This window comes from Canis aureus, chromosome 14 (genome assembly GCF_053574225.1).
Source record: "Canis aureus isolate CA01 chromosome 14, VMU_Caureus_v.1.0, whole genome shotgun sequence".
Lineage (NCBI taxonomy): Eukaryota > Metazoa > Chordata > Mammalia > Carnivora > Canidae > Canis > Canis aureus.
This window is the reverse complement of record NC_135624.1, coordinates 41,138,724-41,164,247: the sequence shown is the minus strand read 5'-3', so window position 1 is coordinate 41,164,247 and position 25,524 is coordinate 41,138,724. Positions and strand designations below refer to the sequence as shown.

General features: G+C 55.8%; 1 protein-coding gene and 2 long non-coding RNA genes across 6 annotated transcripts in view; 1 reads left to right on the top strand and 2 right to left on the bottom strand.

The window, feature by feature from the left end:
* ARHGAP39 (Rho GTPase activating protein 39) overlaps positions 1-25,524 on the top strand; it is a 90,292-nt gene that overhangs the window by 31,942 nt on the left and 32,826 nt on the right. For all 4 annotated transcript variants that reach the window (XR_013352086.1, XR_013352087.1, XM_077847732.1 and 1 more), the window contains exons 2-3: positions 12,297-12,460; positions 22,850-23,284. Coding sequence is in view for 2 of the 4 variants with exons in the window: in XM_077847732.1 (XP_077703858.1) it covers positions 12,381-12,460; positions 22,850-23,284 (515 nt within the window). In the remaining 2 variants the exon portion in view is untranslated. The remainder of the gene's footprint in view (positions 1-12,296; positions 12,461-22,849; positions 23,285-25,524) is intronic.
* On the bottom strand, positions 1,180-7,437 carry LOC144283528 (uncharacterized). Its single transcript, XR_013352089.1, has 3 exons — positions 6,069-7,437; positions 3,450-3,516; positions 1,180-3,355 (listed from the first exon to the last, which is right to left on the bottom strand). It is a non-coding gene; the product is annotated as an uncharacterized LOC144283528 (long non-coding RNA).
* On the bottom strand, positions 9,706-15,639 carry LOC144283527 (uncharacterized). The gene is made up of 3 exons (XR_013352088.1): positions 14,994-15,639; positions 14,694-14,759; positions 9,706-10,240 (listed from the first exon to the last, which is right to left on the bottom strand). It is a non-coding gene; the product is annotated as an uncharacterized LOC144283527 (long non-coding RNA).

Sequence of the window (25,524 nt, the reverse complement as noted above, 5' to 3'; positions counted from 1 at the left end):
CTGCCTGCAGTCACCGCCCCCGCCGGGACACGGGCGTGGACGTCATTCCGGGCGGGCTTGGAGGGGGCAGGGGGCTTGGAGCTTGTGCCTGGTGAGGGGGGAGAAGCATGCGGGTGCGGCCGCTGGCCTGTGGACGCCGTGGTGGCTGTGGACGCCGTGGACGCTGGGCGGGGGCGCCAGGCGCGGAGTGACGCGTGTTGCTGGGCACCAGGAGCAGATTGCAGCTTCCTGGGGCTCGTTCTCCCAACAGCCCCCGTCAGGAGCCGGCACAGAGCGTCTTCTGTTCCGGGGCTGGTGTAGGAAGTTGGAATCAAGAGCCTCGTCGCCCACTCGTGCCCGGAACTTCCTGCAGCGTGGGGTGGAAAGGAGCGAGCAGCTGCCCCGGGGTGGGGGTGCAGCTGGAGGCCCAAGGCCGCTGGCTGCCCCACCAGGCTGCAGGTCGGCTCCTGAAGGGGCGGGCAGGACAGCCACGCCGCACGGGGTGAGGGTCCATGGGGGTGGATGTGCGTGCAGCTGCCAGATCTTAGCCAAGGACTCCTGGGGTCGCCACACGCTCCCGTCCGCGCTGTGCTGTGCTCTCCTGGAGGCGAGGCTGCGAGGCTCTGAGTGGGAGCAGGACCCGGCAGTCCAGGCCACACAGGCCTTGCTGGCACCCTCCCTGAGCGCTGGGCACCATTCTCCCCACGGGTGCACCTCGCCCTAGGGAGCGTGTCACCCTGGCTGCGACCTGGCCCGGCGGGCTCCTGGACCTGTGGAGCCTGGGGCCGCCGTCTGCCAAGGGGAGGAGAGCAGCTGTCCGTTCACACGGCCCTGGGTGCTGCGTGCGGGAGGCACGGGGGCCTTGCCGAGGTAAGGGACCTGCAGGGCTGGGGGCGTCTCGGGTCAGGTGCAGGGCGCTCACATGCCGGCTTAGGACAGTGCCCCGACCTGCGGCCTCCCCTTACGTGCTCCTGAGAACAGTCCCAGGGTGCACGTCTCTGGTGAGGTGCCCTGCCCAGCCAGCCCGGAAGGGAGGAGCAGGCCCGGAGGGGCTGGGCTTGGCTGCTCCCCCAGGTGCACCGGGTGGCCTGCACCTCGCAGATAGGGGGAGGCGCCCCAGGAAGCAGCAGGGTCTGCAGAGGTACAGGTGTCAGGACTTTCTGAGGAATGTTGCCAGAACCACGAATAGAAACAAAAACATTCTGTTCTGCAGAAGGTACTATTTTAAAAATCTGTGCAGATGACAAAAGCAGGGCGTAAAAGTAGAGAAATGAACGAAAGCAGGTGGAGAGACAACCCGCGTGCGAAGGCGTTTGGAAACCGCCTGGTGCAGGGCCGAGGCCTCTCCAGGCTGAGACCGGGCGCCACGGAGCCCATGCCACGCAGACGTATTTCCAGGCATCTGCAGCATTTGTGGGTTATTTTCCCCACATCTGCTCTGTTGCTCGGGTCTGTGGCCCGAGGTGAGCCCAGCCTCCTGAGGTCGACCTGCTGGTGGGCAGCGTGTGTCCTGGGTGCCACCTCACCGACCTCACCGACCTCACTGACGCCCCAGAGGAGGGAGGGGAGGCACCTGCGAGAGGCTTCGGCCAGGGCGCTTCCCATGCTTCTCTGCCTTTCACACTCTGAAGCCGTATTTTCATTCAAAAGTAGACTTCTGCTACGAAGTGAGTCCGTTCATTTCTTGTTTGTTGACTCACTAAGTGGCACTGTAGGCGCTGGGGACCAGTAGTGAGCTGAGGGCCTCGTGCTAGCTCTGGCGTATTTTTTTTAAGTGGGCGCCACGCCCAGTAGAGCCCAGCACGGGGCCTGAACGCGGGGCCCTGAGGTCGACACCCGAGCTGAGGTCAGGAGTGCACCCCCTGAGCCACTTAGGGGCCCCCTAGTTTAGTGTATTTTTAAACAGCTGAGATTTAAGTAATAAAAACATGTCCATCCCCTACCGGGCTGCCGTCCCAGACTCACTGATGCTGCCGGGGTGAGCCCCGGGTGGAGCCTCCCAGCCTGGGGACACTGGGAGGGTGACCGCAGGCCCTGAGCTGCGCCCATTGGTCACAAAGCCCTCCCCCAGCTGTCCTCGCCCTCTCAGACCCAGTGGGGTCACCCGTGCTCATGGAGGGTTTGGGGAACGAGTGGGACCCAGGCAGTTCTGGTCGCAGGGCCACTTCTCTGTTCTGACCACCGGCTCATGAATGTGTGATGCGTACTTTGTTCTCTGTAAATGGTCCCAGGGGCTGCGATGCAGTCTTGCTGGTGAGACCAGCCCTGGATGAGGGGGACCCGGCGAGGGCCGCAGGGATTGAGGGGGGCTGTGCGGCCGGCTCCTCCCATGGCAGGTGGGGGTCAGGCGTGTCCCCAGGGCCGCCGTCCAAGTACTGGGCCAACAGCACCCCCCTCAGAGACTCCTTCTGTGTTGCAACCAAGTGGCTCCAAACAAGTGTTCTTTCTGTGTGGGGCGCGGCCTGACATCCTTTCCCAGAAAAGTTTGAAGAGCTGGTCCTGACCCACAAGTCGATGCCATGACTGGCAGGTCGGGTCACGGTTTTTTAACTGTGACAGTGTGGCCCCTTCTTTGGCGGGGGTCGATGAGAAGAGCCGTGCGGGAGGCGCGAGCGAGAAATGCCAGCCTGTCCTGGTCACTGAGTGCGGAGAATGGGCCATTGTGCCTCCAGCTCAGAGCCAGGCTTTCAGAACATGAAACTGAGATGCCCGCATTGTTCAGAACTTGGAAAACTTATTAAAAACAGCATTGAGAGTGGCACTTGGGCCTTCTGGACATGGTGGCTGACTCAAGGCTTGTTTATTCTACTTCCCTCCCTGAAACTCTCTGAAATGGACAAAACGGATGAAAAATAGAGAATGAGATTGAATCCCCAGTGAATCCAAGGAACAGCGGCAGCCAGAGGAGGATGCTGCCCAGTGGGGAAGGGGGGCAGGAGCCGAAGCTCTGATGAGCCTGCAGCTCGTCCTTCCCGGCGGGTTCCAGGGACGCCACCCGCGGTGTGACGTGATGCTTTGCCGGGCGGCGGGAGGTGAGCTGCAGCGGGCACGGGCCCCGCTGGCACCTTCCATGAGACCCCGGCCCCCCGGGGTCGCTCCCGGGGCTGGGGGCGGAGGAGAGGCCTGGGCTCCCGGCCGAGGGGCCCCGCGGGCGCGTGTGGCCACTGTCCGGCCCTGACGGGGCCCATGCGCAGCCCCGGCTCCACGGCCCTTTCGGGAGACGCCTCTGCGGCCGTGGCTGCTGCGCACCGGCTGAGCAGCAGGCTGGGGACGCGGCCTGGCTCCTCGGGGACCCTCAGTGGCCGGTCCCACCTTAGGCCGCCTGCTAGGTGACGGGCGGGCCTCTCTGCTCTCCATTTGAGCTGGATTTCTGTCACTTGCAAAGAAAAAAAAAGTTTTAATACCAGAAACTCACTTCAAGGCAGAGCCTGTGCAAAACTGTGGCAGCAGAGTGTTCTGGAATGACGCACCCCACTTGCGGCTGTCCTTCACTTGTTCAGAGATGAGCAGGAATCAGGAGCCGACGTGCACCTTTACCTAGAGGGTCGGGAAGGAAAGAAAGGGAAGGAGCCCAGTTAGGGAGGGAGGAAAACAGGAGAACCAGCAGAGGGCGGACAGAGCATGTTCTGTTTACTGGGAAAAGGAGACTTCACGATGCTAAAGAGAAAAGAGCTCAAAGAAAAGACGAGGTAGCAGGAGGGGACGCGGCCATGGAGCCGAGGAAGGAAGGTGAAGACCCGCCGCCGTGGCTGCTGAGGAGCACGTCCCGCAGGGTGCGGGCTCTGGACACGGGCGGGTGCGTCATGGGCCTGCACAGAGCAAGTGGAGCGTGCCCCGCACCCGGAGGGGACCGTCGGGGGCTGAGGCCGCTGTGCTGCCCGCCTCGTCCCTGCTCCGGGGGCGGCAAGGACCGGTGCTCTCCAGGACTTTGTTCTGGGCCAGCTCAGCTCCAGGACGGGCGCCCCGCCCGGCGGAGGGGCAGTGCAGGTGCTCCCCGCTGCGCCCCCGATGGACAGGCGCAGTGGGCACTCGCGTGCAGGGAGGCAGAGCGTGGCCCAGGCCGTCGGCGGCAGGGACTCTTGCCCGCTCCCCCACTCCTCTATTGAGCCAGTCGTCGGTATCGGTGCGCACTTGGGCATGTTTTCTTTATACTTTGGGTTATCACCTAATAAGACTCGTCCCCATGGCTCCAGCTTTGGTCCTCGAGAGCCCCGGTGACAGACCCCATCCCTGTGCGGCGGTGTTTCTGGTTTAGCTCTTCCTTCCTGCCTCCCTAGGACCCCACACACTCGTGCCTTTTTCCTGCCCCCGGGATTTCAGCCGTTCCTCCAAGGATCCCTGGGACCTCTTATTGGAGAAAGAACTGGGCCCTGGGTGTGATCCTTGCTGCGTAGGTCCTCAGCTGGCAGATCCAGGAAGTCTGTGTATGCACTCCGACCTGTGTGTGCGCGCACACTCCTCCTCTGACCTGTGTACGGGGTGCGCACACATACCTCTCCGCACAGCTGTCTGTGCACACTGACCTGTGTACGTGTGAGCGCGTGCGCACACAGATCTCTCCTGGTGTAGTTATCCGTATGTGTTTTACATTGAATGGGAGTTCTGACTCTCGTCTGCCCTTGTTCCTCACCACGTGGGTTATCCCAGCCTCCTCCCCATGCCTACCTGTCACCTGCCATCCTTTTGCTGAATTGTTTCCCATGTACACACGTAGTTGTATCAGAGTTGGAGACCCATACTCCTGGGAAGTGACTTTATCAATGAGACCGTGTCAAATTACCGTTCTTCCTTACATCCTTGCTCATTTCTAAAGTTACTCAGGTCAGGGGCGCCTGGGTGGCTCAGTAGGGTCGTGGGATCCAGCCCCACCACAGGCCCTGCACTCAGCAGGGAGTCTGCTTAAAGATTCTCTCCCTCTGTCCCTCCCCCCCTCCACTTGTGCACGTGAGTGTCCACGTGCATGCTCTCTCTCTCTCAAATAAGTAAATCTTAAAATAAATAAAGCTACTCAGGTCAAAAATAAAAGTTACTGGGGTGGGAGTGAATGGGTGACGGGCACTGGGTGTTATTCTGTATGTTAGTAAATTGAACACCAATAATAAAAAAAATAAAAAATAAAAAAAAATAAAAGTTACTCAGGTCAGCATTTTTCCCTCCACTCCATTGTTTGCAATACGGGATTGCAATTGCAGGACAGATTGTTCTGTCCTATACTGCATTGTGTCTTGAGAACCCTTGACCTCCTAAATTATTTTCTTATAAACTTGTTAAAGTTTACTCTTTTTGCTATAAATTTCCATGGTTTTGACAAACGCGTAGTATCAGTTATTCATAATGGCAGTGTCATTCTGAGTAGTTTCACCCCCCACCCAAGACATCCACTGTGGTCACCCATTCAACCTTCCTCCCTCCCGAGTCATTAGTAGTTGCTATAATCTTTGTGCCACTAATACAGTTTTGTGTTTTACAGACTATCGTATATTTAGGATCCTACATCAGTGTAGCCTAGAACAAACGTTGTAAGTCCTTAGTTATACAGTGTGTCAAGATACATTCCAAGTGATTAAGGAGTGTGTTTATTCAGTAAATGTTTGATTACTCTGTGTCAAGGATGCAGTGGTCAACAAAACAAATACCATCTCTGCCCCCATGCTGCTTACCCTCTGGTGAGGGAGGGAAATTAAATATCAAAGCTGTAATGCTTTATTTGTGTAATTAGGGATCACTAAGCAAAAGTACCTGGACTTCCTCATGTTCACAAGGTGGAATAACAGGAATCATACCCTCTCACAAGGAACTAATAAAAAGCTGGATAATATTTATGAAACCCTAGTTTTCTGGGGCACTTGGTGGCTCAGCTGGTTAAGTGTCTGCCTTCGGCTCAAGTCATGATCCCAGGTCCTGGGATGGAGGCCCATGTCGGGCTCCCTGCTCAGTGGGGAGACTGCTTCTCCCTCTCCCTCTGCTGCTCCCCCTGCTTGTGTGCGCTCTCTCTCTATCAAATAAAATCTTTAAAAAAAAAAAAAAAGAAAGAAAGAAACCCTAGTTTTCTAAATTTTGGGTGTGAGAGGATAAAGTACAGTGATTACTGTTAGACGAGAGTCAAACAGGGTAAGTCCAATGATTTCCTGGTTTGCTGCATGAGGGGAGTTTCCAGGTCGTGTTGCAGGGATGCAGGGTCTGGCAGAGGCCCTGAGTTCAGGAGATGGAGTTAGAGTCTGGTGGCCGTGGCGATGGAATTTGTGGGGGTGGGGGGGGCAGCAGAATGGACTGCTGCAAGCAGAGGGCACTCCGAGGTCGTGGGACAGAACCGTTGCTTCCTACAGCGTGCTGGTCAGCACGTGGACCTGAGGAAGCTGAGAGACGGAGGATCCCGCAGAAGGGGTAGAGGGTGCCCAGAGCCCTCAGAATAACGCAGAGGGTGCTGTGTCTCGAGGCTGGCTGAACCTCCAGTCTACTCAGGGGAGAGTAACCAGCCATAGAATAAATACTGCTTTGGTGCCCCTGACCCAAGTTAGGAACAAGAGCCAAAGGTTTCACATGGTTTCCAAGTAACTGGATCCCAAAACAGAGCCCAAGAATATTTATAGGAATTGAAAAGTTATTATAACTGTATTCCATGTGCTCAGGAAAGCTAAAGGAGACGCGGGACACATTGAGTAGAGACACAGTGAAGTAGAGACACAGTGAAGTAAAGACGGTGAAATGCAGAAAGATCCAAATTCAGCTTACAGAGCTGAGACTAAAAGGAACGTAAAACATCCTGCGTGGAACTGGCAGCAAATTGGACACTGCAGAAGAGAAGGACAGTGAACTGGAGGACAGAGCAGTAAGAACGATCCAGACTAAAACAAGAAGAGGGGAGTACCCCTGAATAAACAAGAGCGGACTGAGCTGCGGGACACCTGGGAGAGACTCGTACTTGTGTGATTCCCGCTCCCAGTGGTAAGGGAAGGATGCGGAAAAACCGTCTAAATAAATAATGGCTGAAATGCCTCCCAATTTGATGAAAACTCTAGTCCTGAACAATCTTAACAAACCAAGTACAGTCACATAAGGTTCATCATAATCAAATTGCTCAAAAACAGTGATGAAGAGAAAAGCCTTAAAAGCAGCCAGAAAACAAGACCTAATACAGCCAGAGGAGCAATGTCACGGACAATAGCGGATTGCTGTGTGGAGAGTGTGGGTGAGGAGGTGAGGAGCCCAGGAGCAGCCGGCCTGGAACTCTGTGCCAGGTACATCCATCGTTAGACGAAGGTGACGTGAAGATACTTCAGATGTACAAAAGCTGGAAGAATTCGTCACCAGCGGACCTTCCCCGCAAGTAGTGCTACAGGAACTGTTCTAAAAGCTTCAGACGGCAGAGGGATGAGACCTTGTGGAAATCTGGATCTACCCAAAAGACTGAAGACCCTTGGATATGGTAGCCACATGGCTAAAATAGAGATAAAATGATACATAGATGCTGTCTTATTACTTAAATCTCTTTAAGAGATATTATTTAAGGGATCCCTGGGTGGCTCAGCGGTTTAGCACCTGCCTTTGGCCCAGGGCACGATCCTGGAGTCCTGGGATCGAGTCCCACGTCAGGCTCCGGGCATGGAGCCTGCTTCTCCCTCCTCCTGTGTCTCTGCCTCTCTCTCTCTCTCTCTCTCTCTCTGTCTATGATAAATAAATAAATAAATCTTAAAAAAAAGAGATATTATTTAAGATATGGCTCAGGGGGTTGAACATCTGCCTTTGGCTTGGGTCATAATAATCCTGGGGTCCTGGGGTCAAGTCCCACGTCAGGCTCCCTGCTCGGTTGAGGAGTCGGCCTCTCCTCACTCTCCCTCCTTGCTCATGTTCTCTTTCTTTCTCATATAAGTAAAATCCTTAAAAAAGAGAGATGATAATTTAAATAAAAGTGACAAGGAAAAAATGACAAGGGTGGGGGTGGTTATAATGTATATAGAATAAAACGTATGACGAGAATGGCACAGAAGAAATGGCAAACTTGTATACTTGAAAGAGTGTGATTTTCTTTTTTTAAAGATTTTATTTATTTCTTCATGAGAGACAGAGAGAGAGAGAAGCAGAGACACAGGCAGAGGGAAAAGCAGGCTCTGTTCAGGGAGCCCAACGTGGAACTCGATCCTGGGTTCCCAGGATCATGCTGGGCTGAAGGCAGGCATTAAACCGCTGAGCCACCCAGGGATCCCCCTTAGGAGTGTGATTTTCCTTGAAGGCAGATTATGATAAATATGGACACTAGCCCCAAAACATCTACTAAAATAGCAAAACAATAAATTACAGCTGATAGGTTAACAGTAGACATAGAATTGAATTTCGTAAGATACTTAACCCTAGAGTAGGCAAAAAAAAGAAGAAAGGGGAAATAACAGATGGGACAAACTTTAAAAAGTAGCAAGATTGTAGATTTCAACCTAACCATGGCAACAATCACAAATCTAGATGATTAAACACCCACTTGAAAGGCAGACATTGGGGCACCTGGGTGGCACCGGTTGAGCATCCAAGACTTGATTTCAGTTCAGGTCATGATCTCAGGGTCGGCTCGAGGGTTCTCTCCTGCTCTTCTCCCAGTATGTGTGCATGTGCACGCGCTTGCTGTTTTTCTCAAATAAAAACGTCTTTGTAAAAGGCAGAAATTGTCAGCATGAAAAAACAGTACCCAAATATATGCTGGCTGCAGTAAACCCACTTTAAATACAAAGACACAAATAGGTTAAAAGTAGAAGGAAGGCAAGAGATGTACAATTCTAACACTAATAGAAAGCGGAAGCTGCTGTAATAATAGCAAATACACTGATTTCAGAGTTGAGGAAACTACCAGATAAAGATATTTAATAATGATAAAGAGTTGAATTCACCAAGAAGACAATGTAAGTTTCCTGCTCCTAATGGCAGAGCTACAAAACAGGGAACACAAACCGATAGAACTGCAAGGAGAAGTAGACAGATCTGCGATTATAGTTGCTACTCTCCGTGCCGTTTTCTTAGTCATTGGAAAACTAAGTAAACAGAGGATTGGTACTGGCGCTATCAGCCCACTTGACCTGGTTGGACCAGCAGCATGCTGTTCCAGTGTGTTCGAAATGTTGACCAAGATAAGTCATTAGTCTGCATCATAAGTTTTTTTTTTATTATTTTTTTAATTTATTTTTTATTATTTTTTTTTGCATCATAAGTTTTTTGGACAAAAATGGAATTAAGTTAGAAACCCATAAAAATGTCAGAAAATCACCAACTGTCAGCAAAGAAAATCACATACTTCTGTGTAATCCATGACTCAAAGGAGAAACCAAAAGGGAAATTGAGAAGCATTGGATGAAATTGTAAACAGTCAGAATTTGCAGGATGCCAGAGAAGCTGTGCTTTATTGGGGGCTTTACAACACCAAATGCCTGTCTCAGATTGGAATTTTATTTTATTTATTTTTTAAAAAGATTTTATTTATTTATGAGAGACACAGAGAGAGAGGCAGAGACACAGGCAGAGGGAGAAGCAGGGTCCCTGCGGGGAGCCCGACGTGGGACTCGATCCCGGGACCCGGGGTCACACCCTGGGCCGAAGGCAGCGCTAAACCCCTGAGCCACCGGGGTTGCCCCCAGATTGGAATTTGAAAACATTGCAAAGCACTCAATTTCTACCTTAAACTAAAAGAAGCAGAGCAAACTAAATCCAAAGGATTGCAAAGAAAAGGAAATACTTAAGATGACAGTGGAAATTAAAGCAGAAACACAAGACAGGAAACTAATGAAGCCAAACGCTTTTTTTTTTTTTTTAATGTAAAGATCAATGAAATTGAGAAACTTCCGGCCAGCCAGATGACATGAGAGAGTGAAGAGAACTTAATGTCAGGAGCAAAAGAGACGGCATTACTACACGTTATATTGATCTTAAAGAGATCACAGGAGAATGGCCCGTGAGCCTTGTGCTGTAGATGGAACAGCTTGCACGAAGTGCACAGACCCCTTGAAAAGCAAAACCACTAAAGGAGACTCAAGTTTAAGACCTGGTGAGCTTCGTATCTGCTAAAGTTGAACCTGTAGTCACGAGCCTTGCACAAAGAAGACTCCGCGTCCAGACGGCCCCACAGGTGGATCCTGCACACACTTGAGGACTGGATGGTGGTCCACACAGACTGGCCCAGAATACTGAGAAGATTGGTTTTGTTGGTTGTGCTGCTCTTCTCCTGATACCGAAACCAGACAAAGATGGTACCAGGAGGAGCTCGCAGGGAAACGCAGACGACCTAGAATAATGACAGCAGTTTCAGAAGTGAAGAGCACAGCTGGGAGGGCTGGCGGTGTGTAATTTCAGACCCAGGGCCCTGGGGTCACCAAGGCCTCTGCTCGGGGCTGGAGGAGGCTTTCTGGGGGCCAGGGGGCCGACTCTGGAGCAAGGAGGGCCAGTCACATGCCTCCCGGGTCATCCTTGCCAACCGCTGCGGCCTTGAAGGATGAGACAAGGCCTGAAAGGGGGGACACGGACTGGGGGGGGGGGGCCGCTGATGTGAGTTTCAGGTTATGGTTGATACTTTGTAGTTTTTCAGAATTTTTACTGCTCGGTATTTTTTTTTTGTGATGATGTGGAAGCCACACAAGGTCACCTGTTTTCACTCAGACAAGGACTTAGAAGTACTTGAGGTTTTTTTAAAAATATTTTATTATTTGAGGGCAGCCCCGGTGGTGCAGCAGTTGGCGCCGCCTGCAGCCCAGGGCGTGATCCTGGAGACCCTGGATCGGGTCCCATGTTGGGCTCTCTGCATGGAGCCTGTTTCTCTCTCTACCTCTCTCTCTCTCTCTCTGTGTGTGTGTGTCTCAATAAATAAATAAAATCTTTAAAAATTTTTTTAAAAAAGATTGTATTATTTGAAAGAAAGATCACAAGCTCAGGAGAGGGGCAAAGGGAGAGGGAGACGCAAGACTCCGCTGGGCGGGGAGCCCGACCCGGGGCTCCATCCAGGGCCCTGAGATCACGACCTGAGCTGAAGGCAGACGCTTCACCCACTGAGCCACCCAGGTGCCCCTCATTTTTTTTAAGTGGCATTCCTAATAGTTTTAAGTATTTACATAAAAGTTGTATGGATGTTGGAGTGTCAGCGAGGAGGAGGCTGGGAGCATCTCAGCAGCCACGAGCCCGGCACGGTCAGGTTGACCTGTGGTGTCACCCTCTTTCTGGGCCTACGGTCTCCTTCCGTGGGCCTCTGGCCAGCTGTGTCCCACCCGGGGCTTTGAATCTGTTCTATTTCCCCTTGGATAGCATCCTGGGATCTGTGAGTCCCCTGTGCAGGGTGGGTGGGTCTGTCCCGGTCCAGCTGGGATGGGGGCAGTGTCCCCCGTGACACTCTTGCTCCTCATTTTTGCAGCCTTTCTCCTGAGGTGAGGCCTGGGTGCAGAAGACGTAAGCGCGTGGGCGTGAAGCTCCTGAGCTCGCACTGATGGCACCAGGGGGGACCCCAGGCGGCACTGCCCGTTGGGTCCCCACTGCCAGGCATGAGGCTGAACTTCGTGGGAGGGCGTCGCGCGGTGTGTGTCGGGTCGAGTTTGGCTTCAGTGCCTCGCCGCGGGGACGTGGGGAGCCCTCTGTGGTGGGGAGCGTCGCGCGGTCCACCGAGGTGTTCGGCCCCCTCCAGGGTGACCCGCGCGCACTTCCCCCTTCCCCCGGCGGCATCCGCTCCCGGTGATCATCAGCCGCAGCGATGCCGTTACTTTGTCAAGTGTGTGTTCACACTTTTGGCTTCGTCTGTTTTTCTAGTGGATCATCTGCCCTGTTCAAGGAGCTCTGCGTGCCCGGGGCGTGGCCCTCCACGCCGGCGTCGCCGCCCTGGGCTTCCTTGCCTCCCCGTGTGTGTCGATGAACGGGCTCTGACTCTTACCCCGGCCCACTCCTTAAGTTTTCTTCGTGGCCAGTGGTTGCTTCTGCCTGGTTGAGATCCTGAACCTGCCTGATGGCTCTGATACTCCGACGTTGGTCTAGGTGTTCGTCCGGAACAGCACTCCGTGGGGCGGCCAGGGCCATGGCTCGGGCTGTTTGCGTGTGCGTCCCGTGAGCACAGCACCATTCCCGGGAGGTCCCCTCCCGGCCGTGAACCAGGGGGCCTCCGCGCGTTTCCTGTGAACGTTCCCCCGTCTGGGTCCTGCCAGGCGCCTCATGCTCATCACCGCAGCGGCGCCAGGCAGTGGTGGCGGGCAGCCTCTGGGGGGCCAGGCCCGGGGGAGCACAGGGGCTGCACAGGTTCTGCAAACACCAGGGTGGGCAGCGACCTCTTGGGAACGCACTGCTCAGACACGTCTGCTCTCCCCCAGGCCGCTGCTTTCCTGATTGACGCCGGACGGGAGTCCCGATGATCCGCTGACTCCGCGCACCCGGGTCCTCGGGGAGAGCCTGCGATGTCCCAGGCCAGGGATTATGACTGTGAGAGCCACGATGCTGCTGCGCAGGAGCCCCGCCTCTCGGGATCGAGCACCAGGTGAGGAGGCACCGCGGTGGGCGGGTGGCCGTGCACCTGCACCGGCAGGAGGCCCTGCTTCGCAATCGGGGGTGAACCTGCATGTCCCGACGAGGCCACGGTCTGACTTCACTGAGGCTTCCTGGCCTGCCGTCCTCTCGCTGACGTCCTACGGCTCATGCACCTCCTAGGCCCAGTGGCGCAGGACACACTGCTCCTCCTGCAGTGCCTGTGGCACCACGTCCCAGGCTGTGCTCTTACGTGAAGGCCCACGGCGCCGCAGGGCTGCCCTCTGGCAGAGTCGATGCCAGGTCTTCTGCTCCCATGGTTTCCTCTTGGCTGGTGGCTGGCCCAGCACCAGGAGACTGGGGGGTCTGTGTGTTCTTGTCTCCTTACTTTTCTTCCTCTGGGAATAATCTCTATTCCTTTCTTTTTCTGTGAATCATTTGTCTTTTTTTTTTTTTTTTAAGATTTTATTTATTTGGGGTGAAGAGAGAGCACGAGCGGGTGGAGAACGGAGGGAGAAGCAGGCTCCCCGCTGAGCATGGAGCCCAACGCGGGGCTCGGTCCCAGGACCCTGGGGTCCTTCCCTGAGCTGAAGGCAGACACTCGGCTGACTGAGCCTCCCCAGGCGCCCCTGGATCATTTGCCTTGACCTTCCTGATTTGTAGACTTTGCTTCTTTGTATTCTGTGTAGACGTCATGTTTGGGCTACACACGTGGAAGATTGTGTCTTAGTTCGTGTTCACATTTTTTCATATTATTTGGCTGGTTTTTGATGAACAAACAGGTTAAACCCTAACATAGTCTGTCCCACTGGCTTTTCTGTGTTTTCATATCATTTCTGTCTGATTTGATAAATCCTTTCCCGATTGAGGCCCTGAAGCTCTGCTAGATGTTTGAAGATTGAGCTGGGTTTTGATGCTGCCTGTCCCCCAGGGGGCGGATCTGTGAGGGGCTTGCTTTGGTGTCCACGCATCTGTGCACCGGTGCAGGCTGCCTGCCAGGCTTCCCGGCAGCCTTCACACGGCCCTCCTGCCTTCTCAGGACGCCTGGGCTCTGCTTGGCCATTGGTCCCTTCCGTGTGGGGCGATGGCAGTCAGTCTGCCCCCCACCCAGGAAAGACGCCCTGCTGGGACTCTGGCTGGCGGTGTGATCTGTGGGGAGACCCGGCTGTGGCGTGTGCAGCTCCTGGCCGAGGCCCATCGCTTGCCGGTGGGGGGCCGAGCGCTAGGCTACACCTGTGCCCAGGGCTGTTCTTGCTTCCGTGTCTCTTCCTGGTTTCCTCCTTCCTTCCCTACGTCCTCATGCTCCCAGTGTCGTGGCACCGAGGGCGCTGGTCCTGCCAGTGCGGGAGGTGACGCTCGTGGTTGATTCTCGTCCGTTGCTTCCCTGTTCCCTGAGGGTGAGATCGTGCACCAGGGAGTAGGGCACCCGGGACACCAGGGAGCTGTCGCTCTCGGGAGGACTGCGGGCGCTGTGGTCGCATCAAGCACCCCGGGCTCATGCTGTGGTGTCCCCGTGGTGGTGGGTGCCCCTCTGGTGGCCGGAGCCGGGACGCAGGCCTGGGAGGTTGGGCGCAGCGGCCGGTGCCTGGGGGCCGAGGGTGGTGCTTCCCGGCTAGTAGGTGTGAGCTTCATGTCCCCGGAGGCCGGGAAGTGCTTACTGTGGGCCGAGCGGCCCAGCGTGCGGCAGGCCGAGGTGCCCGTGGCTATCTGGGGACCGAGGGCAGAGCCCCGGAGGGGGGGGGGTGCCCTCCAGGCAGGACCTCCCGGCGGCGAGGGAGTGGCCAGCCTCTGTGCGGGGGTTTGCGGGCCCTCCGGCCCATCCCGTGGCTGCTTCCACGCTGCCTGTGGGAAGGCAGCAGCACGCTGGGACTGCGCTGACTAACGGATGCTGTGCGGGGGACGCCACCGCCGGTCGGATGGGGCAGGGCGCCACAGGACGGGCGAGGCCTCCGCGGGAGGCAGGGAGGCAGCCTGGAGCAGGCCAGGCAATGCTGCGGGACCCAGGCACCAGGGGAGCACTCGGCGGGAGCACCCAGGGGCTGAGCGCCGCTGGCCGTGGCCCAGCTCCGTGGGGCCCTAACATCATTCCTGCCTCCGTGCTTGTCCACGTGCCCCCGGCGATGGAGGGCGCGCTCTGTCCCCGACACCAGCCACCCTGCAGGGAGTCCCCGTGCCCCTGCACCCCAGCCCCTCTCCCCTCGGCTTTCCGTGGGCAGCACCCCGCCCCCCACATCCCCTACACCGACCTGCTCAGGCTTCCCTGAAGTGGCCATGCTTTTTCTTCGATGGGATAAAATTCCTGTAGAATGTACCTGTAAAGAGAGTATGGTTGGTGTTTCTACACACTCCTGAGGTCATGCAGCCGTCACCACCGTCTCTGCATCTGCAGCCTTTCACCACCCCGTAAAGAAACCCCTTTGCATTAGCAGCCGCCCCCCCGCCCCGCCCCAGCCCTGGCAGCCACTAATCCACCATCATTCTGTGGACTTTTCTGTTAAGTTAATGGAATCACGCAACAGGCAGCCTTCTATGATTGGCTTTCTTACCTCCACATCCTGTTTCCAGGCTCACCCACGTTGTAGGACGTTTCAGGGCTAACCCTGTGTAGACGGTACCACATGCTGTTATCTGTTCTTTGGGTGATGGGCGCTTGGGCTCTCCACGTTTTGTCTGTAGTGGCTCGTGCTGCTGTGAACGTTTGCGCACAGGTTTCTGTGTGGACATGTTTCTACTTCTCTCGGGTCAGAGAAATGCTGGATCATGTGCTAACTCCGTGCCTGAGTGTTTGGAGCACTGCCAGGCCCTTCCCACCAGCAGTGGGCGTGGAGGCTGCAGTGTCTCCACATTCTCTCCAGTACTGGTTGTTAGGGTGTCTTCTTGTTTGTTTTAAGGATTCTGTTTATTCTTTCAACAGAGAGAAGGCAAACACGCACACGGGGAGATGGAGAATCAGACTCCCCCCTGGGCAGGGAGCCTGAGACAGGGCTCGATCCCAGGACCCCAGGGTCACGACCTGAGCCCAAGGGAGATGTTAACCGACTGAGCCCTCCAGGTGCCCCTCATGTTTTTTAAAAATTATCGTAACTGGGGATTCCTGGGTGGCTCAGCAGTTTGGCGCCTGCCTTTGGCCCAGGGCGTGATCCTGAAGTCCCGGGATCAAGTCCCACATCGGGCTCCCTGCATGGAGCCTGCTTCTCCCTCTGCCTGGGTCTCTGCCTCTCTCTCTCTCTCTCTCTGTCTGTCTCTCATGAATAAATAAATAAAATATTTAAAAAAAATTATCATAACCATCCTAGTTGGTGTGACGTGGAGACTCATCACGGTTTGATTTGCATTTCCCTGATGACTAATGATGTTGAGTACCCTTTTATGTGCTTGTTTTTTTTTTTTTTTTTTAAGATTTTATTCATGAGAGACACACAGAGAGAGGCAGAGGCACAGGCAGAGGGAGAAGTAGGCCCCCTGCAGGGAGCTCAATGTGGGACTCAATCCTGGGACTCCGGGGTCAACCACTGAGCCGCCCAGGCATCCCTGTGTGTTTGTTGTATCCAGAATATGTAAAGAACTCTCAATGGGCATTAAAAAAAAAAAAAAAAAAATGGGTAGAAATCTGAATTAGCATTTCTCCAAAGAAGATAGAGAGCCAACAAGTCCTTAATCGATCCATGATTTGCAAACCTATTCTCTCATTCTGTGATTGTCTTTTCACTTTCTTGATGGTATCATTTGTAGCACAAAAGTCTTTAAATTTTTAAAAGATTTTGTTTATCTGACAGCGGGAGAGAGCGCACAGAGGGAGCAGCAGACTCCCCACGGAGCAGGGAGCCCAATGCAGGACTCGATCCCAGGACCCCGGGATCACTAACCACCAGGTGCTCCAAAAGTGTTTAATTTGGATCAAGTCCAGTTCATCTGTTTTTCTTCCGTTGCTCATGTTTCTAGTGTCGGGTCTAGGAATCCATGGCCAGATTCAGGGTCATGAAACTATACCCTATGTTTTCTTCTAAGTTTTACAGCTTTAGCTCTTATGTTTAGGACTTTGAAACATACTGAGTTAACTTGTGTGTGTGGTGTGAGGCAGGGGTCCAGCTTCCTTCTTTTGTGTATGTGCAGCTGTCCTGGCCCCGTTTGCTGGGAAGATTGTCTTTCCCCAGTGAACGGGTCTGGTGCCCCTGTTGTAAGGATCTGGAGGGCAGAGAATGTGCTGGTCACTCTTGTGTCCCTTTCACCTGGTAAATTGCCTGGCATGTATTTGACACTCATTTTGTTTCAGGAAATATTTATTTGAACACATCACCGTCTGCAAGCGTACATCTCCAAGAACTGGTGAAGGCTGCAAGGGCCCTACATGTTGACTCTGTTGCACAGCACAGCGCACTGAGAGGGCTGCGGGCCAGCCTGGCATCTGCACCGTGTCTTAGTCCCCCTCACGTGTCCCTCTGCCTCTGCCATCACGCAGCTCCTTCTCACTAGCCCACCTTGATGCTGCTGCCAGTCTGTCACCTGCAGTGTCCCAAGCCCTCCTGGCAGCACAGCCCACAGAGACAGTTTGAGCAGTTTCTTGTCAGGTGCCTGGAGACTGAGCGTCCTTGCACCGTGCAGACTCTCTGTCCATGTGCACAGACAGCCCCACCCCAGGGGTGAGGTGTGTCCCCTGTCCCCAGCCTGCCTGGCGGAGGCCTGGATGGAGGAGCCGACCACTGGGCCAGCCTCGGCTCTGCTGTGTCTCCCTCACAGGGGAGGGAGGGCTTGTTCCCTCTGCACAGGGGTCCACCTCCTTGCTCTGGGCAGGGGTCCACCTCCTGTGTGCATTCTCTACCCACTGGCTCCCCAACAGTCTGTCTGGGTTCAATGCTGTACCCCAGGGGTGACCAGAACATTCTTCCAAAAAAGCGGGGTTTCTACCCACGCACACACAGGAGTGCGCCAAAAAAGGAACAGATGCTATTCTTTGTTTAGAAAGAATTATAGCTATTAAATTTGCTTGAAAATGCTTCTTTAGGGCTTAGAATGTTCAGTTCAGTGCTTTCTCAGCTTCTGCGCCAGAACAGTCCTTCCGTTGGGAGCATCTGGACTTTGTTCTGGTCAAATCCAGCTCTGTGATCCAGGATAGAAAAACAACACAGCTATGTGAGGAGGTGGGATGCAGGTACCTCACTGTGCCTTGTGGGTGCCCCACCGGGGGGGCAGCTGCCTGTCCGTGCGGGGAGCGCCAGGGCTGAGCACACGGCCAAGCTTCCATTCCCACCTCCAGCGGCGTCTCACTGGCCTGGGGGTCTGTGCCCTGTCCCCTGTGGGCCTGTCCCTCTCCCAGCTTCTCAGGTCCCCTTGCCTGTCATCTTGCTGTGTCTCAGCCCCTGGGGAGCGCCCAGCCTGACCTTGGGGCGGGTTCCTGCCTGGCTTTCCAGAAGTCTCCATCCTTGTTCTCTGTAGATCAGCTTGAGTGAGATCATGTCAGCCCTGCCCAGAGCTGCTCTTGTGACTTCTCTCTTCACTTGAGCAAGACCGCAGTTCCTGCCCTGGCCCCCAGGCCCCTGCCCCTAGGCCTCTGCCTCCAGGCATCTTCTTGGGGTCTCCCTCTCTGCCTGGGGCAGAGAGAGTCCATGGTCTCTCAGTGCAAAAACTGAACACTAGCAGGCAGGCCAGGATGAGGAGTAAGCAGTGTTGCTGTGCACAGCTCCGGGGAGAGCAGGTCGGGGCCCTCTGGCAGTTGGCCTGTACCCCTGGGACCCACCTCTGGCCTCTGCAGGGTTCTGTACCCCCTGCCGGGGCTCCTGCACAGCAGGGCTGTGAGAAAGAGTTCCAGAGAGCGAACAACTCAAGTGTCTGTCAGCAGTAGAACTGATCAAAAATGTGTGACAGAGGCATCTGGCGGGCTTCTCGGTGGAACGTGAAACTCTCGATCTCGGGGTCTTTGGGCCCCATGTTGGGTGTAGAAATTGCTTAAATAAACTCAAAACAAAACAAAACAACAACACTGTGTAACAGGAGCACCTGGTGGCCCAGGTGGTAAAGCATTTGCCTTCAGCTCAGGTCCTGATCCCGGGGCCCTGGGATCGAGTCCCACGTTGGGCTCCCTGTGGGGGATGGGGGGAGCTGCTTCTCCCTCTGCCTCTGCCCTCCCCTGCTGGTGCGCTCTGGCTCACTTGCTCTCGTTCTGTTAGATAAATAAATAAAATATTAAAAAACAAAACACCAAGTAACAGGTTTGCCCAGTGAAGGACGAGAGCTTAAGCAGGTGGCAGGTGAGAGCGTCAGTGTCAGTTGCAAGTGAAGGAACAAAACACACCAAAAAAATAGTGTTATCGGGTGAATATGATTAAGAAATACACCTAAATTACTTTGTTTAGAGTTATCTTCAAAGGTAGAGAAACTATAGAGGCAAGGAGGCAGTGGTCCTAAAACTCGGGACAGTGGTCTCTTCATGGTGAACAGAGGTGTGGGTGTTGGATGCTGCCTAGTTTTCTTTCTTGGGGAGCGATGGCTGTGCCCGTGGTAAGTCATAATTGCTCATGACGGTATTTCTATGTGCTATGCTTCTGTGTACGTGATAGGTCATGATTTATTTTTTAAAAGAATAAATATACCATTTACGATAGTGTGTATGAAGCCTCAGAATAAATCTGACAAGATGTCCACACCCTTTGAAGGACCCCTGGATGAGTGCGTGCCCCATGGTGCGGGTGGATGCATGTCTGATCCTCCCGGGGTAGACCGCGTGGGCATGTGGACGGCCGATTCTGAAGTTTGTAGCGGGGAGGAGGGCCAGGAATAGCCAGGACACGCCTGAGGAGGACGCGGAGCAGGGGCTTCGGAAATCGGATCATACACCGCTGTCGTGAGGACAACAGGGTGCTGGACCACCTCAGCTGGGCCACAGAGCCCACGGCGCCCTCGGACACGGGCCCCCTGGACATGGCCCCTTGGACCTTGGCCTCTGGACACGGGAGCTCAGACACTGCCCCTTGGATGCGGGCCCCAGACTTGAGCCCGCGGGCCCCGGACTTGAGCCCTTGGACGCGGGCCCTGGACTTGAGCCCTCGGACACAGGCCCCCAGACATGGGTCTTCAGACACGGCCCCTTGGATATGGGCCCTGGACATGGGAGCTTGGACACGGGAGCTTGGACATGGGCCCCTGGACTCGAGCCCTTGGATACAGGCCCTCGGACATGGGAGCCCGGACACGGCCCCTGGGACACAGGCCCCCTGGACACAGCTTCTTGGACACTGGCACTCAGACACCGTCCCCTGGACACCAGAGCTCAGACACGAGCTCAGACATGGGCCCTCAGACCCCGGCGCTGGGAAAGGGGCCTCGGGACATGGATGCTCGGACAAGGCCCCCCAACACGCCCCCAGAACGGATGCTTGGACATGGGTCCGTGGCGGAGGGCAGTGTCCTGAGACACCCAGTTACCCGTGTGGGGAAATGAAATTTTACACAGTAAACAGAAGCCCAGATAGAAGCAACTTCAACATGACGTCAAGTGTAAAACTGACAAGGTGATTTCAAAGAAGATCGTTTTGACCTAGAAGGAGGGAAGATTCCTTAAACGAGGTGGAAGGAATCCGGACAGTAAGTGGGAATTCAACTACGTTAAAATCAAAACTTCAGCAAAAAACCAAAAGGCACCGTGGAGTGGAGACACATGGTGAGACCTTGGCCACGAGGGTGAGTGGGAAGGAGAGGTGCGCCTCCCGCTGCCCCCCTGCCCGCTGCTCAGCACCCGGCAAGGGGCAGGGCTCGGGGGGACGCAGAAGCGGCGGTGTCCGTCCCGGACCAGCGGGGTCCGCGGACGCGCGGGATGGACACGAGGGATGTCCCGGGGGCGCTTCCCCCTCCCGGGGAGAGAGGGTGCCGCTGGGTGCAGCCGTGGCCCCGCCCCCAGCACCTCCAACCTGCCCTCTAAGCCCCGCCCCATCACGGCCCCGCCCTCCAAGCCCCGCCCCGGTCCCCGCCCGGCCCCCACGGAGGTCCTGTGGCCGTTCTCGGCTCTTCCTAAATCTGAACTTGGGTCGTCGGCTGTGGGCTGCCCGTGCCCCGGGATGCGCGAACGTGGTGGCGGGGCCTTCGGGGGCCTGGGGAGGAGGCGGCCCCCGTGGAGTCGGTGCCCGGTGCCCCCCAGCGAGGAGCGTGGGCTGCGGGGAGGGGCTCTCGGGACCGCGGGCTGTGTCGCCGCCCCAGGGCGATTCCAAACCAAGAGTTGGAGACGTGGAAGGGAAAGGGGGTGGCGAGCAGGCCCCGGCGGCCCAGCTCCAGTGCAGGCCACTTGGCTCCGAGAGGGGTTCGTGGTCTGGGGGCCACGTGGGGGGGCGGGGTGGGGAGGGGTCCTAGGGCCCCTGGCTAGGGCCGTGCCCCCCCCAGTCCCGTGCCCTGTGCCCCCCATGCCCTCCTTGCTCCCTGTGCCCCAGCTGCCCCGGCATCGGGATGGCCGCTGCCCACTCCTCCCAACACGGAGCTCAGCCTTAGCACCTTCCATGCCTGTTCCTGGGGCGCTTTGCTTCTCGGCGAGGCCTGGTTCTGGCCCGCAGGGATGCCCGCTGCCCCCTGCCCCCCGCGCTCCTCACCCCGCTGCTCAAGCTTTGGCCTGGGACTCCGGGGCCCACGGGGCCCTGCCCATGCCCCCGCCACGCCCGGCCGCAGACTCGCTGTGCTTGGTGTCCTAACACCGGCCTCGCTGCGCTGCACCAGGCGCTGGTGACAGAGGGACTCGGGCTTCCAGGAGCAGCTGCTGACCTTGAAGGAGGACCCAGAGCCTCAGAGCTGCTGGGAGTAGATGGCGAGTGAGGGGCTGGTCCCTCTCCCTCCAGCGGGGGCGGCCAGAGCAGGTCTGGTCCCCGGGGCCGGGCCTGTGGTGCTGACACTCGTCCATCACAGGGTCAGGAGCAGCAGAAGGACCGACGACGGGCACAGAGCCTCACACGGCTCAGCAACCTGTGGCATTTCAGGGTTGTTGTTTGGGACGCCCGGGTGGCTCAGCGGTTGGGCACCTGCCTTTGGCTCAGGTCCTGATCCCAGGATCTGGGATGGAGTCCTGCATCGGGGTCCCCTCAGGGAGCCTGCTTCTCTCTCTGCCTGTGTCTCTGCCTCTCTCTCAGTCTCTAATAAATAAATAAATCTTTAAAAAAATAAATAAAGGGTTGTTGTTTGTGGAAACTTGGAGGCAGAAAAAGAATATGCTGGGTGTCAGCCAGACATATCCTGATAGCAGACGTATCAGCATTAGTATTGTCTTGTTCTGGGCAGCCCCGGAGGCACAGCAGTTTAGTGCCACCTGCAGCCCAGGGTGTGATCCTGGAGACCCGGGATCGAGTCCCGCGTCAGGCTCCTTGCATGGAGCCTGCTTTTCCCTCTGCCTGTGTCTCTGCCCCCCCCCCCCCCCGCCTCTCGTGAATAAATAAATAAAATCTTTAAAAAAAAGAAAAAAGGATTCTCTTGTTCTGAGTAGATTTAGTTTTCATTAAAAACCTTAGTGGGGTGGGGATGCCTGGGGTTAGTTGAGCATCCGACCCTCAGTTTTGGCTTGAGTTGTGGTCTCAGGGTCGTGAGCTCCAGCCCCATGTTGGATTCTGCACACAGCAGGGAAACTACCTGGGATTCTCTCTCCCCTCCCCGAGTCCCTCCCCTCCCCATGCTCATCCTCTCGGTATCTCTCTAAGATAAGTGAATAGCGGTGTCTGGGTGGCTGAGTGCCATTAAGCGTCCGCCTTCAGCCCAGGTTAGGATCCACGGGGTCCTGGGATCGAGCCCCACATCAGGCTCCCTGCCCAGCAAGGAACCTGCTTCTTCTCCCTCTGCCCCTCCCCTGCGTGTGCTCTCTTGCTCTCTCTCTCTCTCAAATACATAAATAAAAACTTTTAAAAAACTTAGTGGGATGGAAACTGTGTCTTTGGGGTAGGAGGTACCCTGAGCGCCCCGGGGAGGAAATGGCCCCAGAGCTGGGCCCTGTAAAGACGGCGCCATCTGTTCCTCCTACAGGCAGGCAGGACATGGTGGCCTCGGTGGTCAGGGCATCCTGTAGGACACAGGACGCTAGAGCCTGCAGAGGCCAGAGGAGGTGTTCGGTCAGGACGCCCCAGAGCTCCTGGACACCGGGTGGTGATGAGCATGGGGAAGATCAGCAGTGGGACTTCACTGTGGCCTGGTTTTATTGTCCAAGTGATAGAACTTCTTGCCTTTGGAGCCAGGAGGTGTAGGAAAGGCTTGATGCTGGGTCAGAAGGTCTAAATCACCCCTTCCCCAGGCAGGTGGACTGTGCAGCGGCTGGGGACACAGGACAAACCACGGGGTGGGCAGGATCTGCTCCATGGGGTTGGCAGTGGGGCCAAGGTTGCGGGAGCCCCTTGTTCCCAGAGGCCAGCGCCCCGACCCTGCTAACGCTCCTCTTGCTGTTTTTCAGGCTGGAGTGGGTGGAGATCATCGAGCCGCGCACCCGCGAACGCATGTATGCCAACCTGGTCACTGGTGAGTGCGTGTGGGACCCTCCTACCGGAGTCCGCATCAAGCGCACCAGCGAGAACCAGTGGTGGGAGCTGTTTGACCCCAACACATCTCGCTTCTACTACTACAATGCTACCACCCAGCGCACCGTGTGGCACCGGCCACAGGACTGTGACATCATCCCCCTGGCCAAGCTGCAGACCCTGAAGCAGAACACCGAGTCACCCCGTGCCTCTGCAGAAAACAGCCCCGGGAGGGGCAGCAGCGTCAGCCGTGAGGGGAGCACCAGCTCCTCCCTGGAGCCGGAGCTGGATGTCGGCGAGAAGGCACAGGAGCCTTCAGGGCGAGCTAGCCGCCAGGCCACTTTTGGGGCTCTGCAGGAAGAAAGCGGCAGGTGAGGCAGTCGGGTGACCCTGGAGTGATGGGTGGGGCCTGAACCTCATGCAAGTAGTGGCCTATACCAGCTCCCACCCCTGCCCCCCAAACGCTCTCATTTCTGTTTGGCAGGAGCCCCTGTTGACCACGAGGAGGGCGGCCTCTAGGGGGACAGCAGATGGGCCTACTTTCCACTTTTCCTACTTTCACCTTTCCCAGACAGGGCTGTTAGGAGGCATCTGGGGCTGGACGGTCCCTGGCGAATGGCCATGAGGTCGTTTGGTTCTGTCCACTGTGGGAAACGTGAATGTGGCATGGGGCCCCACCAGAGGCAGACCTCCCAGAAGTACCCCGTACCCCAGGTGCCCCACACCTGGCAGGCACTGCTCCAGGGCTCAGTGCTCAGGGAGTCCAGAAGGAGTGGCTGGTCAGGAAGGTGCTAGGATGGGGTGTGCCTTGGTGACACAAGGTGACATGAAGCCAGGGAGGGTGTAGGGACACTCATCGGCCGGGAGGCCAGGCAGGAACAGGATAGCAGGGATGGGGAGGGTGGGGTCAGGGGTGGGGCAGGCTGGATTTCCCTCAGGGACAGTGGAAACCACGAAGTGACTAAACCTGGCTTATGGTTCTGTTAAGGGACGTCCAGGGGTCGAGGATGCAAACAGGGCAGGCTGGCGGCGTCAGTGGCACTTGGAAGTGGTGTTCTGTGTGGCGCAGTCGGGTGGGCGTGCTGGTGGTTGTAGGGGGCTGGGGGACTGGACAGCTGGCTGTGGTGTTCCTAGATGGGTCGGGGCAGATGGGGCAGGTCCGGGGGTGGGATCCGTGTGGATGCTGCTACTGGGGAGGCATGCTGCTTTTCCTCTCAGGGCTCTTCCAGCTGCATTGGGAATTACACTGACATGAGACAGATCAACAGTAGGAAAAAAGGTAGTTTCTTTTCGTGCTCCAAGGTCCAATGATGAAATTGAGACCCCAGGAAGTGGCCAAGGCGCATAGTTATTATACCTCTTAGACAAAGAGACAACAGATTTGTGAGGAGCTGACAGGGTAAAGACAACAGACCTTTGGAGCTTTACTTAGGAATCCTAAGCCGAGGCTGGGCGGAGGTACTGTGCCTGCACAAGATCTGTTTCTCCGGCTTTCTCAGCTGTGAGGTCCCTCCCTCTGGTGAGAAGGGTGTCTCTTTACTTCTTAGGGCAGGGAGGGTGTTTTCACGTGGAAGGGTTACTTCAGCTTTCAGGGGACAGAGGGGCATCTGATGACCTTGCTCCAGTGGTTTCCCAAGCGGCTGCAATGCAAAATAATCAGTTTGCTGCTGTGGCACCTTTTGGGGTGGCCTGGCCTGGGCCCCTACGTTGCACACACACCAGAGGTCAGAGGCCAGAGAGGCAGGGGCTGGGTGGGCCTGAGGAGACCGACCTTCCCGTGGTGAGCACCAGGAGAGAGCACAGCGGGGCTCGGGCTCTGCCTCTGGCTTCCTGCGGGGCCGGACCGTGCTGTGCCACGCTGGTTGGCCCTCCTGCAGGCCCTCTGGCCCAGCAGATTCGATGGCCTCTGGGCTCGGCAGGTGCAGCCTCACGTGGACTGTGATGATTTTGAATTCTTATCCTATTGGTTGCTGACTCGTCTCTGTGATTAGATGGGGAGATCGGAATTTTTTGTAGGATTCTGTTGACAGACGTGTCTGTCACCCACACTCTGGGGCCAGAATTTCCACAAGAAGCCCTGTTTGGATTTGGATTAGAATTATGTTGTGTTTATTAAATTTGGGGGAAATAGGCATCTCTGTTAAATTGTCTTCTCCCACTTTAAGACAACATGTGTTAAAATATCTTGGCGTAGGACTTGCATATTTTTTAAGGTTTATTTCCAGGTGCTTTATCTATTTTATATCAGAAGTCTTGTCTTATGATCATTCCTGTTACACACACATCGGTTCTTACGTCCCAGTCTTGCTGATCTAGCACCAGCACCTGGCCTTGTCCCGGGGCCGCTGTCCTTGTAACGCTATGACGCTGCAGGTGCAGGAGGTCCCCCTTCTATTGCCAGACTTTTTATTATGAGCGGATGTTGCAAAAAAAAAAAAAAAAGAAAAAGAAAGAATGGATGTCGCATTTTATGGAGTCTGTTGGTGTCAGTGTTGTAGGTTGAACTGTCCGTGTGTTCCCCCACCCCCACCCCCCGCAGATATGTTGGAATCCTAAGCCCCCAGGAGCTCAGGCCGAGTGCGGTTGAGAGCAGGCCCCAGGCAGCCGGCCT